The sequence below is a fragment of the Spea bombifrons genome, chromosome 4 (genome assembly GCF_027358695.1).
Source record: "Spea bombifrons isolate aSpeBom1 chromosome 4, aSpeBom1.2.pri, whole genome shotgun sequence".
Lineage (NCBI taxonomy): Eukaryota > Metazoa > Chordata > Amphibia > Anura > Pelobatidae > Spea > Spea bombifrons.
In genome coordinates this window covers 112277912-112296520 of record NC_071090.1, presented here as the reverse complement: position 1 = coordinate 112296520, position 18609 = coordinate 112277912, and the positions used below count along the sequence as shown (strand labels likewise).

The 18609-nt window shown below is 50.3% G+C and overlaps 1 protein-coding gene across 1 annotated transcript; it reads right to left on the bottom strand.

The window, feature by feature from the left end:
- Window positions 1-3703: 3703 nt before the first annotated feature.
- Window positions 3704-18006, bottom strand: LOC128491779 (chloride channel protein ClC-Kb-like). The gene is made up of 23 exons (XM_053464093.1): window positions 17808-18006; window positions 15666-15794; window positions 14753-14881; window positions 14274-14413; window positions 13445-13522; window positions 12434-12512; window positions 12119-12244; window positions 10285-10369; window positions 9781-9882; window positions 9588-9675; window positions 9322-9504; window positions 9024-9093; window positions 8437-8547; window positions 7629-7842; window positions 7338-7471; window positions 7041-7180; window positions 6674-6719; window positions 6036-6097; window positions 5592-5660; window positions 5290-5394; window positions 4458-4544; window positions 3846-3986; window positions 3704-3740 (listed from the first exon to the last, which is right to left on the bottom strand). The coding sequence occupies exons 1-22, from the start codon at window positions 18004-18006 to the stop codon at window positions 3855-3857; spliced, it is 2508 nt and encodes an 835-aa protein (XP_053320068.1). The 3' UTR covers window positions 3704-3740; window positions 3846-3854.
- Window positions 18007-18609: the final 603 nt, after the last annotated feature.

Here is an 18609-nt window from a genome sequence, read left to right as displayed (position 1 = left end):
TTTTATTTCTGCCATTTAGAGAGACACTATGAGGCCCATGAGATCACACACACAGGTGTATATATACAGTCAATGCTGTGCTTCCAAAAAAAAAGCTAACAGCACTGACCTGAATATCCAGGGTGCTTCCAGGTCAAATGCTGTGAGTTTAACCCCTTAATGACAAAGCCTGTACATGTACGGGCTCAAAATGCATTGTTTTAAATGGGTTTAGGGACCGCCCATTGTCCTTAAGGGGTTAATAACTGCTGCAGAACCAAGTCACTGATTATTGATCGGTCTCCCTGATCGAAGTAATCTGATAAAAATATTTAAAAAAGTTTACAAATTGAAATGCGGACGTACCAGTTTACACTCCACAATGTCTGAGAAACATGACTTATCTATGCATGCGGGGTATCGCTGCACTCGGGACCGATTTTAGTTTTTTTACACATCTACTCAGAAAAATAATCATGAAACCGAAAAGTGGTTGTGAAAAATGTTTCCTTTTTTTGTTAGACTAAATTTTGAAGGTGCCGGGGTGGAATCAGCTGCATGGGACGGGCCAATATTCCCCTAACTAGAGTCCCTGAGCCGTCTAGTTTTAGGAAATATGTAGTTTTAGGGGTTAATAGGAAATATGGGATGTCTACTGTGTCACAAAGAATGAGACCTGGACCCAACAAACTGATCTGTCAAAATTCCATGGATAGAATGGTTTTGTTAAAAATGCAATTTTACTGCAATGTTTAGGACGGACTGGCACTAAAATGGTTAAATAAAAAGTGTTAAAATGCCCCAACTAAAATACTTTGGGATGTCATTTTCCAAAAAATATATACTTTTGTTGAGCGTTTTTTCTTTTTCTGGCCGCTATTGGGGCGCAACTCCCAGGATACCACATTTAAAAAAACAATCTTGGTTAGAAACAGCGCGTCATTCATATTTAACCCTGTAAGTGCCAAAATAAATGAAAATACCAGACATATGAGGTGTTTCCAAAAACAGGACAAATACCTAAATACAGTTTTGGAGCTTTTTTTTCCCGTTTGCACCGGTTATATTAAGTTTTTTTTTTTATAGGTGAAACTGTGAAAATATTTCCTTTTTCTCTTAATTTCCCCTCCACATTTTTAGATATTTTTCATACTCAATGATAGTTTCTTTTGAAATAATAATTTTATATATACATATATATATATATATATATATATATATATATATATATATATATATATATATATATAAAATTATTTCAAAAGAAACTATCATTAAGTATGAAAAATATCTAAAAATGTGGGGGGAAATTAAGAGAAAAAGGAAATATATATATATATATGCCTTACTTGTGCTGAAAAAAAACCAACAATATATTAATTGTGTGGGGGGGGGCACTAATTGCGAAGAGAGAATTTACTGTCAAAGACGCATCAAAAACACAGCAAAAAAGCTTTTGATATATAATAAATAACCGACTTGAACGCACAAAAAAAAAAATTTCATAAAATTTTTGGTGCTTTCCGCTTCACGCATTTTGTTTTCTGCCCCTTCGGATTGGATGGAAATCCAAGGGCTTTTTATATGGAAATAAAAGTTTTTTCTCTCTCGTTCACGATCTCTTCCTTCTCCACTAACCGCTTCCCTGCGTCCGCTTCTCCATTTCTGCTCTCTTTCCTCAACAGAGCACAGGCTCTGCGCGCCCAACACGGATGACCCCCCCCATCCAATACAAAAGAGGTCGTCCCCGCGGGGTGCGCGGAGGTCGTCCCCGTCTGCGCATGTCCTCTGTAGATTGCTGAAGGGGAGAGAAAAGTGCAGACGAAGAAGCAAAAATGAAGAAGCGGAGAAGGTAACGGGAGGAGAAAAAAAACAATGAGTTTCCAAACGAAGGTTCGAAGCATTTCTCCTTAGCTTTTTTGATTGTTTTGCTGGGACTCCTCGTTTTCGGGCATTCGTACAAATTAATAAATTTAACAAAACTGCTTAAAATGAAGTCGACTCCATAATATTTATCGATTACATCTCACACAGGCGACTCTCGGGAGCTCCTGAAACCTCCTGTGACCCTTAACTAAAGACTCCGTCTTCTCGCGGGATAATTTGGCTCAATCTATTTCCTCAGGATCAAGAAATAGAGATGGGGCAAACCGAGCGACTATCAGCACCTGGATACCCCCACAAAGCTGAGAAGAAAAAATATTGGATAAAATATATTGTATGATTTCTTCCCAAAGAGGGGATCGCCTTAGAAACGCTGTCCTTAGGTCAACGCATCAAATTGTAGCGGTCGTGCCCTGTAACGTGTGAAGATGAAGGGTGGTGGATAAGTGGAACCGCCTCCCAGTAGAAGTGGTAGAGGGTAATACAGTGAGGGTATTAAACAGACATGGGATAGACATACGGCTCCTGAATCTAAGACGAGACCAACAACTGATTAAGGTTTGAGTCTTTATGGATAAGACGGGGGCCGGATGGGGCCGCTCTGCCGGTGGGTTCGGGGTTTGTGTGTCACAGTTGTAAATGGGGTAGAAGTGGAGTAATGATGCACAGTTGTTATTTTTATTATATGTATAATATTTATTATATGCCGTCACGTTAATCCAACGCTTCGCTTCCTGCTTAAATTCATTTTATTTCCGGCAGCAATCGGCTGTGGAAGCCTCGGCGGGGTGAATACTGCAGTCATTTCTTTAAAAAAGTACCATTCATTTAAGAATCTAACGATATAATTATTTAATAGAAATATAAAATATTCAAACAAAAAAAGTTAATTTAACCCTTTGGATCCCCTATGGACATTCCTGTACGTCCTTAAAATGTGTTCCAAGCTGCCGGTTCGGACGGCAGGGACCTGCTGCTGCTTTCTTACCGAAGCCCACGCACCGGCGGCCGTCTGCCTGACCCCGGTCGCCGTGCACAACGCTCAGAAACATATCATTTGTGCCGTTTCTGCAGGAAATTATCGCTACGCCTGACGCAGGGATCGGCGGTCAAACGGCTGCATGAAAAGCGTCCAAACGCTCCCGATGCGATACTCGGGGGTCTCTGCGTTACGGAAATCTATACTTTTATGGGTAACAGCAATGCGCACCCTCTAATATTTTCCCCATAATTATCCGATACGGCAATTCTACACAAATGAGAGGTTCCTGAAATCAAGACACTCAAATGATTACATTTTTGGGTATTTTTGTTAATTTAACTCTTTTAGTGATGCTTCACTTTATAAATTCCATGAAAATTATTTTTTTCTTTTATGTTTTTTCACACTTAATGGTGGCCGACACGTATAAAAATGTATAGTTTGCGTGGAGACGGTATTCATGGAAAAGGGGAATCGGCGTATGGTGAAGATGGCAAAAAGCTTGGTCGTTTTCGTTATGAACCCCCGGGCCCGAAGGGGTTACACTGGGATCCCGTCTCTGGGTGTGGGTGGGAGACGGAGCCTGTTGGAGGCGCCGTCTTTCATCAGGCGTCAGGATATAGGAGAAGGGCTGCCTCCGTTCGCAGGTTTTCGCGGGGTGGGGGCTGTCTCCATTCACAGGTTTTCGTGAGGGGGGCTCTGTCCGTTCACAGGTTTTCGTGAGGGGGGCTGTCTCCGTTCACAGGTTTTCCCGGGTGGGGGGGATTGCCTCCGTTCACAGGTTTTCGGGGGGGGGTACCTCCGTTCACAGGTTTTTGTGAGGGGGGGGTTGCGTCCGTTCACAGGTTTTCGCGGGTGGGGGGGATTGCCTCCGTTCACAGGTTTTCGCGGGGGGGGCTGCGTCCGTTCACAGGTTTTTGTGAGGGGGGCTACCTCCGTTCACAGGTTTTTGTGAGGGGGGGCTGCGTCTGTTCACAGGTTTTTGCGGGGGGCAGGTGGCCTGGTGGTGTCAGCAGGAGGAAGACTTTGGTGCCGGGGAGGGGAGCGGGTTCAGGGAGATCATCTCCTCGCTCCTGTCTTCAGTCTGGGCGGCTCTGGGGGTGAACGTTCCTTTCACAGTCCCTTGTACCGCGTCCTTCAGCTGAGAGAATACAGGGCATGATGGGTTATTATAAGCACACGTCCACCATGACATCACCTATAAACATGTACCGGTTCACAGTGTTATCTTTATCACTATTTCTATGTCACTGTGTCTCTTGGTGACATCATAAGACATCATAAGTGAGCCCACCGATTGGTGAAGCTGACACGTCCATTTTGTACGAGGGACGTTAAGTCCTATTCTTGTCCAGATGTTGGAGTTCATTCCCCCAATTTAGTTCTCTGGTGTATATGACCGAAGGTGTACGGGGTGGGGACCTGATGTTTAAGCAGCAGGCGACTCTCCGTTGGGATGCTCTGCTGTGGAGAATTTGGGCCCTCCCTGCGAACAGAAGCTTCTAACAAAGGAGAGAACGTGGAGGTGGCGCCCCTACCAACTCCATGATGCTGAGGTCACTATATCGTAGGGTCTGCCCTAACCGTATTGATGCTGTGAGAGTTATATTACCTCGCGGAGGGATACCACCCCGATGAGCCTTCCGGTACTAGTGACGTACGCCGTACGCAGACCAAGCAGGTTAAACAAGTCGTAGCACTGCAGGGAAATGGGAGGGAGAGACGTCTGTAATCAATGCCACAATGATGCCCATGGTTCTCTGCCCTCATCCTCTGCCCAGAATAACTTTCCAAGTGTCTCCCTTGCCCGCACTGACTCCTCCCCACCCACACTGACTCTCCCCTGACAGCACTGACTCCCCCCCCACTGGCTCTCTCCTGCCCGCACTGGCTCTCCCCTGCCCGCATCGGGTTTTTCCCCTGCCCGCACTGGCTCTCCCCTGCCAACATTGGCTCTCTCCTGCTAGCACTGACTCCCCTCCACCCACACTGACTCTCCCCTGCCAGCACTGATTCCCCACACTGACTCTCCCCTGCCAGCACTGGCTCTCCCCTGCCCGCATCTGGTTTTTCCCCTGCCCGCACTTGCTCTCCCCTGTCCACACTGACTCTCCCTTGCCAGCATTGGCTCTCCCCTGCCAGCACTGACTCTCCCCTGCCAGCACTGGCTCTCCCCTGCCCGCATCTGGTTTTTCCCCTGCCCGCACTGGCTCTCCCCTGTCCACACTGACTCTCCCTTGCCAGCATTGGCTCTCCCCTGCCAGCATTGGCTCTCCCCTTCCAGCACTGACTCTCCCTGAGTTGCTCTTTCCCCCGACTGCACTGGCTCTAGCAGAGTCTCTCTCCCACCAGCATTAACTCTTTCACCTGCCCCCCAAAGGCCTCCATTTTCCTCGTCCTCTCACCGGCGTGTTCCCATCTGGTGTAATTTATCTGTGCATTACCTGATATAGAGTCTGTTTCTCTACCAGTCTATACGGTGCAGAATCAATGGCCAACTCCTCCATTGGTACCTCTTCATTCAGCTGCCGGCACTCCCACTCCTCCACCTGCAAAACACACACTGAGCATGAGGCTGCACTCCCACTTCTCCATCCATTACGCACATACCAAGTGTCAGGCTCCCGCTTCTCCTTCCACTACACACACCCTCCATGTGCAGCTCCGGGTGCAGCCTCCGAGGGGTTAATATTGCCCTGAGGTATGGCAGAGAGCCCGCAGGACTGCTCTCCTGGGTAATACTCACCAATTTCATATAATGGCTCCGGAATTTGCTTGATCGCCGCCTCCTCCCTGCAGGCCGCTGTTTCTGTACCTGAAAAAGGGGTGTGAGAGATAAGCATCTATGATATATACCCGCTCTGGATATATATACCCGTGTATATATACCCGTCTTCAAATATACGCTGGCTATATATATACCCACCCACTGGACACTAACCCTTCTGGATATATACCCCCTCTGGATATCCCCTAGACTTTATACACCCCTTTTGGAAATATACCACGCTTACATATACACCCCATATGAATTTATGTCTCCTCTGGATATATATATTCCAACTAAATATTTATCATCTCGATATCTACCTCACTAGCTCCCTGTATCAGATTACACCGTGTCTTTTTGCCCCTATGTACCAGCCCTGCCAGTAGGGGGCTCTCTGTTATTATATTAAATGTTTCCCACCTCTTCGCTTTCATACACCACCGTTTCCTGGTTGCTGTACAAGGCGTCTGCAGCTTCCGCATCTGAGTAGATACAGAGAAACAAATCAGTATTCCCAAGTGCCACGGCCCAGTGAACCCGGCACCCCCGGACGCACTGCCCCAGTGAAGCTGGAACCCTGCGCGTGCCGTCCCATTGAGACCAGAACACAGCATTTTTTACTTCATGTTCCATTTTCTAGCCATTCGGATTTAGAAGCCATGGCTCCCTCCAAACCCATAGTCGGGGCATTTCATGGAAATCCCCCTCCGTTTTCCATGTTCCCGCATCAAGATCCCCCCATCAGCCTGAGCAGGAAGTTTTAAGCCGCTTCCCCCCCCGTCAGCCCGAGCAGGAAGTTATGAGCCCCTTCCTGTTCTCTCCCTCCGTCAGCCCGAGCAGGAAGTTGGAAGCCGCTTCCTGTTCTCTCCCGCATTCTTTTAGTGGACGGCGCATGCGCCTCTAGCGCTAGAGATTGTTTCCAGCCGCGCAGGTCCCTCCGTAACGCTATTATCACAGATATCTCAGGGCAACAGGGCGATTTATACCCCATGACGGGGCAGCAAGATGGCGGCTCCCGCATACAGCGCAACCAAATACAACCCAGAGACCCCTCTTACCAGCTCTCAGCAGTTTGGGCCGAGAAGATCCATTCTCTCCCATAGACTGAAAAAGAAAAACAGAAATAAAACCCTCCTTTAATCCCCCCCCATCAACAAACGTCTCTCAGCCCTCCTCCTGTCCAAGCCTGCACACTATTAACAACCCTTTCCTACCATGCCCAGATTTGTCACCCCAGATAGCCCTCTCTCACCAGTATCCACCTCTCTCCACCTCCCAACCCTCTCCGGGCCTCTCACCAGAGCCCTCCAAATCACCACCCACTCTGCTAGCCTCATATTGTTGCCCTCTTCTTTACAATATAATTAACGAGCCCCCTTCCATGTCAGTCCTGTCCCCTGTTATCCATATAAGTCTCTTTCTTACAATCACTGTGAGGTTGTTGTCCATATTCTCCCCCATGCCCTGATTGAGCATGAACTGAATTCTCCGTTCTGTGCTGAGCTGATCCGCCAACATCTTGCTTAGGGTCTTCCGCGTGACTGAACCAAGAAGAATCTTCGAGTCTAAGAGAAGGAGAACATTAGAGAGGGAGTGAAAAGAAGATGGGATCTAGAAGGTGTGATAATGATCAAAGCCATAGGGAGATGAAGATGAGGGAGAAGAAAATGATGGAGGAGGAGAAGACGATGCGTGAGATGAAGAAGAGGGAGAGGAAGATACCTTCTGCATCCACAATGGGGAACTGTCTGAGTTCAGACGTCTTTAGGAGGGTGCGAACATCTTTGTACTTAAACCCCTTCACCAAGTAGAGCAGGTCGGTCACCATGAAATCCTCAGCACAGATATCATGGGCACTATGGAGAGACAAACTACAGCGTAACCACCTGAACACCCTCCGTAACCAAGTGACCACCAGTACCCCCATCACAGCAACTGCATGACCCCCTGTGGTGCAGACCCTGTACGAGTCCTATATCATAAATGAGATAGATGAGGTGGGTCGTTACTAACCAGTTCTTTCCCATGATGAGTTTTGGGAGGTACGGCAGCTTCTTGATGATGATAATGAGGTCGAAGAACGAATTCTGACAGCTTTGGCTTATGGCGTTCGCTATAAGAACCGCAATCAGGACGGGTAGGATGTGGGACATTTGCCCCGTAAGCTCAAACACCAGCAGAGCGGTGGACAGGGTATGCGTCACAGCCCCGGAATACGCTGCAGCACCTGCCGATACAAGAGCGAGAGAGTGAGGTGGTGGGACAGCGAGAGACGCCAGCGTCGGAGAATTAACATACAGACGAGACTGCAAAAGACCAAGCGGCCAGAGACAGAAGAATTAATATTCAAAAAGCACGGCTAGAGAGCACGGCCGGAGAATAAATGTACAGACGGGGGGAAAGGGACATAAAATTCCCATACGTATGAGACAGGAAGAGACAGCATGGCCAGACAATTAATATACAGATGGGACAGCAAGAGACAGTCTACCCAGAAAAAAAACATAAAGACAGGACAGCGAGAGACGGCACGGTCGGAGAATTAATATTCACAGTGGAAAGTGAGGCATGGAGAATGAATATACAGATGAGGCAGGAGAATGAATTTATCGGTGGTTCTCGCATAGTATTCTTCCCCCCATTCGTGACACGAGTAGACACTGGAGACGTGACACACAAGGCTTTCTGCTGCCATGTCCGCGTCTCTTGATGCCATGAAGCTGAATTGATATGCATTGTGTGTCCTGGCCACTTGGTGGTCCTGGCGAGAAGTTAATCAGTGAGGGGCTAAATTCTGAGAATACCGGTCTTGGAGACTCACCTGCGAGAGCGTACCCGGCCGGAGTGATCTTGATACGTATTCCCTCAGAGATGATGCCTTCAGGGAAGATCTTGGCCATTATCTCTCCATAAAGTCTTCCCACCCCAGCACCTGTTTGAGGAACAAATGAGGTCACACGATGCCCACTTCAGGTCTATACATTTTATTTCAATACAGATGCATATGTGGCGCCTCCGTTAGTGTAATGCGTGGTGGGGCTGGATCCGCCACCCCCAGCTAGTAGTAGAGATTTATGAGATGGAGTTCTGGGTCAAGGCTTCTTAACACTTTAGTTTGATCTGAATGAGCTCTTCTCCTCTCCAGGCCTGGTTGACATTGGGTGAAAGGGACTTATTAACCGCCCTCCAGCCAATCCGCCACCAATTGTACATTGATGAGCCTCAGAGGTACCAATTAGAATCAATCCCCCTCTAAACATTCAGATATTTAATCAAAATGACCAAAATGATACTTTATGTATTTCCTTGTTCCAGACCTCAAGGGCCCCCGGGGGTCCGAGACACACCGGCCTCAGTAAACCTATCTCAACCAATAGCGGCTTCGCGAAAGTCCTGGAGGTCACTCACCATACACGAACACGGGGAGGAAATATCCCGCTGGGATGGTCATGGTATTCGCGAAAAGCAGCATAAAAAACTGGAGAGAAGAGAGATCAGCGTTAGGAGATTCCTGCCTGGCAGGGCTGAGGGTTTCAGGATACAAACGATATCTGGAGGACCTGATTTATTGTGTTGAGAACGTTGAGAAACATATTAATGGAATGTCTGTGTGGCTTCTAGATGGGACCCGCGTGCCGCCTGTGAGCTCTGCTCTAGAAAGGCTCAAAAAGACAGGCAAAGGTCTAGACGTTTATCTGCTTCTCACCTTCAGAACGACGAAGCAGGCAAGTTTTTCTATAGCAGACATCTGCGGGTGCGTCCACTGGAGCCAGTTATTGTCATAGGTAGGATTGGGGGGCTGGCGGGAGGCATTTACACTCAAGGACAATTCCTCGACGCCCCAAGTGATGTTGTTGAAGAACGTTTCTAGATGTTCCTTCATGGTCAGCTATCGGGAGAGAAAGGGCGACGATGAGGACGGGCGTCACAGGCAGGTCTTACTGCGATCGCGGCAGAGACATGGTCACTTACCCTAGTGCCCCCCATGTACTGGCCAAATCCGTGGGGGAAAGTGATGCTGGCCAAGATCAAAGAAACAAAAGCGGCGTAGACTATCCGGCTGCAAGAGAAAACCCAGCGAGAAATGAAGCCCAGATCTCCTGTCTGTATCTGGCTGTAGGCTTCTCTAGAGTAAGACCGTTGACCGAGATCTACAAATGCTTACTTATTCCTCAGGAACGTGCCGATTCGTTCGTTGTTTCGCAGGAAAAGCAGGGTGACGCGGTGAAGGAAGAGGTAGACGCAGCAGAGGCATCCACAAACCACTCTGGAACGACAAGGACAAAAGGGATCTAGAACCAGACTTCAAATCGGCCCGGGACCGGAGTAATGCCCTTCTAGAGCATGTTCCCAGTGGACACCGGGCAGCTCGGAACTAATGGTGTTCTGGAGCTCTTACTGAAAAGTCTTCTCATTCTGGATGTCCCACATTAGTGATAAGCAAGGGCTTATCACCTAAATCCCTCAGCCACCCAGGATGCCGACTTCCTACCATTCATCTCCCTTCCTCTCAGATGTATATGAAACAATTCTATATATTTTTCCGCCAGTTCGGTTACGTGCCGCGGGTTAAAAATATGCCCCAGGTCACCCCACAGGTTGGCGCAGATGCCCCGATGTTACCTTATCACATTGCTTATAGGAGACATCGATTTAGAGGTTCGCTTACCCCAGCAGTGCATAGGACAGATATTCCGGAAGGTCAAAGGGAAATTCTACTCGCCAATTGGTACTGAAGAGGATGGCAACGGTCTCTAAGAGGGATAAAAAGGGTTAATGCCCTGTGGGAGGTCGGTTGGATCAGAGAAAGGGTGAAATGCTCTGCAGCTCATGGACAGGAGAAGATCAACACTCCCGTTATGGGAACAGGAGATGTACAGTGTTTGCAGGCAGCAAAAGGGTGATGGTGCAGTGCTCTGCGGTGTATGGAGAGGGAGGGTGATGGTGCAGTGCTCTGCGGTGTATGGATAGGGAGGGTGATGGTGCAGTGCTCTGCAGTGTATGGAGAGGGAGGGTGATGGTGCAGTGCTCTGCGGTGTATGGAGAGGGAGGGTGATGGTGCAGTGCTCTGCGGTGTATGGATAGGGAGGGTGATGGTGCAGTGCTCTGCGGTGTATGGAGAGGGAGGGTGATGGTGCAGTGCTCTGCGGTGTATGGAGAGGGAGGGTGATGGTGCAGTGCTCTGCGGTGTATGGATAGGGAGGGTGATGGTGCAGTGCTCTGCAGTGTATGGAGAGGGAGGGTGATGGTGCAGTGCTCTGCAGTGTATGGAGAGGGAGGGTGATGGTGCAGTGCTCTGCGGTGTATGGAGAGGGAGGGTGATGGTGCAGTGCTCTGCGGTGTATGGAGAGGGAGGGTGATGGTGCAGTGCTCTGCGGTGTATGGATAGGGAGGGTGATGGTGCAGTGCTCTGCGGTGTATGGAGAGAGAGGGTGATGGTGCAGTGCTCTGCGGTGTATGGATAGGGAGGGTGGTGGTGCAGTGCTCTGCGGTGTATGGAGAGGGAGGGTGATGGTGCAGTGCTCTGCGGTGTATGGAGAGGGAGGGTGATGGTGCAGTGCTCTGCGGTGTATGGAGAGGGAGGGTGATGGTGCAGTGCTCTGCGGTGTATGGAGAGGGAGGGTAATGGTGCAGTGCTCTGCGGTGTATGGAGAGGGAGGGTGATGGTGCAGTGCTCTGCGGTGTATGGAGAGGGAGGGTGATGGTGCAGTGCTCTGTAGTGTATGGATAGGGAGAGTGATGGTGCAGTGTTCTGCGGTGTATGGAGGGGGAGGGTGATGGTGCAGAGCTCTGCGGTGTATGGAGAGGGAGGGTGATGGTGCAGTGTTCTGCGGTGTATGGAGAGGGAGGGTGATGGTGCAGTGCTCTGCGGTGTATGGAGAGGGAGGGTGATGGTGCAGTGCTCTGCGGTGTATGGAGAGGGAGGGTGATGGTGCAGTGCTCTGCGGTGTATGGAGAGGGAGGGTGATGGTGCAGTGCTCTGCGGTGTATGGAGAGGGAGGGTGATGGTGCAGTGCTCTGCGGTGTATGGAGAGGGAGGGTGATGGTGCAGTGCTCTGCGGTGTATGGAGAGGGAGGGTGATGGTGCAGTGCTCTGCGGTGTATGGAGAGGGAGGGTGATGGTGCAGTGTTCTGCGGTGTATGGAGAGGGAGGGTGATGGTGCAGTGCTCTGCGGTGTATGGAGAGGGAGGGTGATGGTGCAGTGCTCTGCGGTGTATGGAGAGGGAGGGTGATGGTGCAGTGCTCTGCGGTGTATGGAGAGGGAGGGTGATGGTGCAGTGTTCTGCGGTGTATGGAGAGGGAGGGTGATGGTGCAGTGCTCTGCGGTGTATGGAGAGGGAGGGTGATGGTGCAGTGCTCTGCAGTGTATGGAGAGGGAGGGTGATGGTGCAGTGCTCTGCAGTGTATGGAGAGGGGGAGGGTGATGATGCAGTGCTCTGCCGTGTATACAGTGATGGAGGAATAATGTGTATAAAGATACATGCGCAGTGACCGGGTTCACCTCTCTCGTGGTTGATAACGGCCAGCAGTCGGAACATTAAAGCTGCGCATGTTGCAGCGAAGAATCCTCGCCAGTAGTTCCGCACTGCGAAGTGAGTGGCTGTGGCCTCCACGCTGAATAAGACCCCTAATGAGAAAAACACCGTCACAAACCGGCCGGGCCCTCAACCTAACGGAGTAACACGCCAATGGGCCCCTGGTAGGAACCTGATTAGGGCTACTCTGCTGCCCCACGATAGAGGGGGCCACACTCGGCGAGCCTAACCCTGTAATGCTTGCAGTGGCCCTGGAAGGGCTGTTAAAGCAAGTTACTTACCCCCAACTGGAGCCACAAAGCAGCAAGCCACGCCGACAGCGGCCCCCGCGATAAGCAGCTCATACTTCCGGCTCGGATTCTATAGGAAGAGGATTACTTAGAGACAGCATCTATTACGGGGTAATTGCCTAAATGATAGGGTCACACGGGGGCTATTCCTATAAATTACAGAGCCGGTCATCCCCCAGTGATGGGGTAAGAGGGAGTTAAACGTACAGGGGGAGCGTTACTCTGATCCTGCTCCCTTGCGATGCGCAGCAACCAGTACATGCTGGAATCTGGGTATGCCTGGGCATGATAGGATTGTGATTGCTGTTAACAATCATATTTATATTAATATTGTTCTTGCTTTTTTGTGTCTAATTTTGGTGTGTTACTTACTTTTAATAAAAGTGTGGTTAACACACCAAAATTGGACAAAAACAAATCAACAACAATATTATATATATATAAAGTGTAATTTTTTGTTTTTATAAAATATTATATAAAGTGTAATTTTTTGTTTTTGTTTTTAAAGGTGGGGGGGGTCATTTTCCGTTTCGGCCAAGTGAATGCTGAATTTTCGGTTTCCGTCCAGAATTTTAATTTTGGTGCATCCCCACTATATACTATGCCAGACACTGAAGCAGTAGGCCTACACCACATCAGTGTTTGGCTTAGTATACAATGATAGGGGTTATGCTGCATTATTGTCAATGTCTGGTTCAATGTATAGTGATAGGTGTTATGCTGTACCACTGTCAGTGCATGCCCCAGTATATAATGATAACTGTTATCCTGTACCACCGTCAATGTATGCCCCAGTATATAACGATAGCAGTTATGCTGTACCACCATCTATGTTTGCCTCAGTATATAACGATAGCAGTTATGCTGTACCACCGTCAATGTTTGCCTAACGATAGACGTTTGCCTAACGATAGAAGCTATGCAGTTTTAAAGTGTGTGTGTGCCCCAGGTGCCAAATAATCTAGGCACGCCCCTGGGCCACAAAATAAATTCAATTTTTACCTCTTTTGCACCGACAAGTTTCACCATGAGTTTTCCTAGAAGGGTAGCGAGTATAGTTGCCATATGCACAAAGGGACCCTGCGGAGATAAAGACACAGTCATTGGCTGCGAATCCTGTAGTTTCATTGGCTTGTGTACTGTCACCCCCCTCTCTGCACATTGTAACCTCCCCCATGACTAGCGTTGCTGGCTCTGCTGTTACATTATTATTATTATTATACTTTATTTATAAATCGCCGACAGATTCCGCAGCGCTGTACAAGATGAAAATTTTACAGATAACGACAAATAGAATACAGCAATTGACATACAGATACAAGAGGAGTTTGCAGGGAGGGGTGGCTGCCAACTCTGCTGTTACATTGTATCCAGAGGTTGACGGCTCCGCTGTTACATTGTATCCAGAGGCTGACGGCTCCGCTGTTACATTGTGCCCAGTCTGGCGGGAGGGGAGGCTGCCGGTTACACCGTTACATTGTATCCAGTCTGGCGGGAGGGGAGGCTGCCGTTACACTGTTAAGTTGTGTCCGTCAGTGAGGAGGTGGCTATGCTGCTTCTACTATCGGACAGGAGGCTATCGGACAGGAGGCTATCGGACAGGAGGCTATCGGACAGGAGACTATCGGACAGGAGGCTATCGGACAGGAGGCTATCGGACAGGAGACTATCGGACAGGAGGCTATCGGACTGGATACTGGGCTGATAGTCTTCATCTGGCAAAAAACATCTTTCTCTAGAGTGGGTCAGCGTATCCAACAGCAACCGGCCAACTACCGGCCACCCGGCGAGCCCATGCACAGTGCCCTGACAGATCAGCAACAATACGTACCACTTTCCCGAGGAATATGGTGTTGCCGGCAGCGAGTGTACAAGTTACACCAATCAATTTGGCGATAAACGTGCGGAAGGTGAAAAATTCAGCCAGTACAACCCCTCGCAGGGTAACCTTCAGCTCCGGGATACCAGACCCTGAAACGGAAAGAGGGAAACGTGAATCACCCTAACAGTGAGGAGGGGCAAACCCACAGCTCCCTGTGCCACCCCGCAGGGGGAGGGGCAAACCCACAGCTCTCTGTGTCACCCCGCAGGGGGAGGGGCAGATTCCCAGCTCCCTATGTCACCCCGCAGGGAGAGGGGCAGACTCCCAGCTCCCTGTGTCACCCCGCAGGGGGAGGGGCAGACTCCCAGCTCCCTGTGTCACCCCGCAGGGGGAGGCGCAGACTCCCAGCTCCCTGTGTCACCTCGCAGGGGCAGATGTTGTGGGTGTTACACTGAGTAGCAGTCCCCAGCATGTAATCGGGTTCTTACCTGCAGCCTGCGGTGAGATGTATTTTGCGACTCCGGCCGACACCATCATTAGCAGCACGTGGTAGAGGACCCAGGAGAAGTACTGCAGGTACAGGTACTGGCTGAGGGCGTCATACACCCAGAGATTCACTGCAGGGAACGGGGCAAAGAACACACGCAACATATATGTAAGGTGGACTCAACAAATACTAACCCTTTAATACCCCGTCACACAGTGGTGGCAGCCCAATGGCTCTAATAACGGTCATTATGGAAACTGTGACTGGTCAGGAGGTAAACATATTTTGAACGGAGTCACCTGTATTCAAGCAGGGATACCAACTGTGATGTAGCAGGGAGAAAAGAACCAATCGGGATCCTCAGAAATCATTAAATCAGAGGAGCATATGACGGAATCGGCTCCAGACTGTGTGACCCTGAAAATTCACCCCGAGACCCTGAGACTGGGGTAAAACTCTAAGAATCTGCCTATTTACCCTGCAAATCTGCTCATTCAGCCCTGAGACTATTAAAAAGCTTGATAATCTGCCCCTTTACACATAACATGCACCCCTTGGCACTGTGAGGGTGAAAGGTGTATTAATGCTGTATACACGGACACGGCATGCTCGCTGTGGGGTGTTTTACAAGCTAACAGTGACATATCGCGCGCTGTGATAACAACAATGTATCAATGTAAATGTGGCACTACCCGTTATATGTCCGTCACAAATGGAACGGCACATGATTCCCCGCAGTGACACCACAAGAAGCTTCAACATCTACCGGTGTCAGACTCGCAGGTCCAGAGCCGCTAGTGCGAGATCCCGACAGGCAGCCGCGGCCGGCTGGTGTGATGTCAACACACAGAAAGTGTTACAAAAATGTCAACATCCTCTAAGCCAACAATAAATAACATGTTTGAAAGACCAACTTCTCTGTAACTTTGCGATGGTGACGTCCAGCCCGAAGCTGATGGTGGCCATGCTGATTCCAAGCAGGAACAGAAAGATCCAGTCTTCTCCAAATCGAAGCAGCAGCCTGCGCAGCGTCAGACCGATGGCTGCGGGACAGAGAGGAGCTTGGGTAATGCGTATCACGACTGCACATACATGGATATCATTTACACGTCTGTTACCCTCTGCCCAGGTCCGTTCATACAATGTCACGGAACAGACACACCAATCTATGGCACACGGGGCATGTCACGAGGGACCATAGTCTGCACGGTCCTGGACACTATGGCACAGGGGGCATGTCACGAGGGAACATAGTCTGCACGGTCCTGGACACTATGGCACAGGGGGCATGTCACGAGGGAACATAGTCTGCACGGTCCTGGGCACTATGGCACACGGGGCATGTCACGAGGGAACATAGTCTGCACGGTCCTGGACACTATGGCACAGGGGGCATGTCACGAGGGAACATAGTCTGCACGGTCCTGGGCACTATGGCACACGGGGCATGTCACGAGGGAACATAGTCTGCACGGTCCTGGACACTATGGCACAGGGGGCATGTCACGAGGGAACATAGTCTGCACGGTCCTGGGCACTATGGCACACGGGGCATGTCACGAGGGAACATAGTCTGCACGGTCCTGGGCACTATGGCACACGGGGCATGTCACGAGGGAACATAGTCTGCACGGTCCTGGACACTTACAAATTCTAAAACCTTCACCAGGATTTAGGAGAACCAACTGCAACCTGAGACAGGTAGTTCTGTGTATCACAGGTGCAGATATCTCTATATACCCCTGTGGCAGATATCTCTATATACCCCTGTGGCAGATATCTCTATATACCCCTCTGACGGATATCTCTATATACCCCTGTGACAGATATCTCTATATTGCCCAGTGGCAGTTAGCTGTGTGTATTCTGGAGGCAGGTAGCGGTGTGTACCCCGGTAGCAGTGTATATTCTAGGGCAGGTAGCGGTGTGTACCCCGGTAGCAGTGTATATTCGGGTGGCAAGTAGCTGTGTGTACCCCGGTAGCAGTATATATTCGGGGGCAGGTAGCGGTGTGTACCCCGGTAGCAGTGTATATTCTAGGGCAGGTAGCGGTGTGTACCCCGGTAGCAGTGTATATTCGGGGGCAGGTAGCGGTGTGTACCCCGGTAGCAGTGTATATTCGGGGGGCAGGTAGCGGTGTGTACCCCGGTAGCAGTGTATATTGGGGTGGCAGGTAGCGTTGTGTACCCCGGTAGCAGTGTATATTCGGGGGGCAGGTAGCGGTGTGTACCCCGGTAGCAGTGTATATTCGGGGGGCAGGTAGCGGTGTGTACCCCGGTAGCAGTGTATATACGGGGGGCAGGTAGCGGTGTGTACCCCGGTAGCAGTGTATATTGGGGTGGCAGGTAGCGGTGTGTACCCCGGTAGCAGTGTATATTCGGGGGGCAGGTAGCGGTGTGTACCCCGGTAGCGGTGTATATTCGGGGGGCAGGTAGCGGTGTGTACCCCGGTAGCAGTGTATATTCGGGGGGCAGGTAGCGGTGTGTACCCCGGTAGCGGTGTATATTCGGGGGGCAGGTAGCGGTGTGTGCCCCGGTAGCAGTGTATATTCGGGTGGCAGGTAGCGGTGTGTACCCCGGTAGCGGTGTATATTCGGGTGGCAGGTAGCGGTGTGTACCCCGGTAGCGGTATATATTCGGGGGGCAGGTAGCGGTGTATACCAGGGTAGCAGTGTATATTCGGGGGGCAGGTAGCGGTGTGTACCCCGGTAGCAGTGTATATTCGGGGGGCAGGTAGTGGTGTGTACCCCGGTAGCGGTGTATATTCGGGGGGCAGGTAGCGGTGTATATTCGGGGGGCAGGTAGCGGTGTGTGCCCCGGTAGCAGTGTATATTCGGGTGGCAGGTAGCGGTGTGTGCCCCGGTAGCGGTGTATATTCGGGGGGCAGGTAGCGGTGTATATTCGGGGGGCAGGTAGCGGTGTGTGCCCCGGTAGCAGTGTATATTCGGGTGGCAGGTAGCGGTGTGTGCCCCGGTAGCAGTGTATATTCGGGTGGCAGGTAGCGGTGTGTACCCCGGTAGCGGTGTATATTCGGGGGGCAGGTAGCGGTGTACTCACGTTTAAAGACTCCCAGTATCCTCCGTCCCACCCGGATCAGGGCACTCTGGTTCTCCTTGTCTTTGGGGTTATAGGACAGCGCCTCGCTCTCTGTAAATTCGCTCTCCCCTTTACTCTCTCCCCTCGCCTCTTTCCTCTCCCCCGGCTCCACTGGCCCCAAATCCTGCCCCTCGCCCTTTTCTGTCTGGTTCTGAGCCATTGCTGCTGTGGAGGAGCCTGGTACTGACACTGGGACTGGGAGAACATCTTTATATACTCAGCACTCGCTGCCCAGCCCTTCCCAGTACAGCCCAGTCAGGAGTGGTATATCAGAGCCATAGTGTGTCTATACAACATCGGCATTGTTTGGCCATGAGTGGGGAGGGGTGGGGGGAGACATTGTACGGTAGGTAGGTAAATAGAGAGGGGTGATAACTAGGGTGATAGCATTAGGTGCAGGAGTCCTGCGCAGCAGGGGGCACCGGCTGGCTCCATGAGGGAATCGGATGTAGGGGGGGGTAAATGCAGCTTTGGGGATAGGGCGACACTTTGGGGTTCACATACAGTAAGAAGACATGTGGTTTGCTTCCCGTAGAGGAAACGCATTTGGCTTTAATGATCCCTCAGAATATTGGGGGTCTCGCTACTAGGGGGACCACATCGACCAGAACACAAAACGCCACAGAGTGTAAAGAGACGCTCTGGCCACCCGGTCTGGCCTAGGCCGACGAGCCCTACGGCAGCAGGGGGTGGAATAAAAAATAGCAAGTGATTTAAGTAAACTAGAAGAATGGGGAGAGCAAATGCAGTTTAATGTTAGAAA

Bases quoted from the DNA above. Each gene is read 5' to 3' on its own strand.
- LOC128491779 (XM_053464093.1), bottom strand. From the start codon at position 18,006: ATGGCTCAGAACCAGACAGAAAAGGGCGAGGGGCAGGATTTGGGGCCA. The intron at 15,795-17,807 runs GTGAGTACACCG...TCTGTCCCGCAG, and splicing joins GATACTGGGAGTCTTTAAAC to CCATCGGTCTGACGCTGCGC. The intron at 9,883-10,284 runs GTAAGCGAACCT...TTGTCGTTCCAG, and splicing joins CTGTCCTATGCACTGCTGGG to AGTGGTTTGTGGATGCCTCT.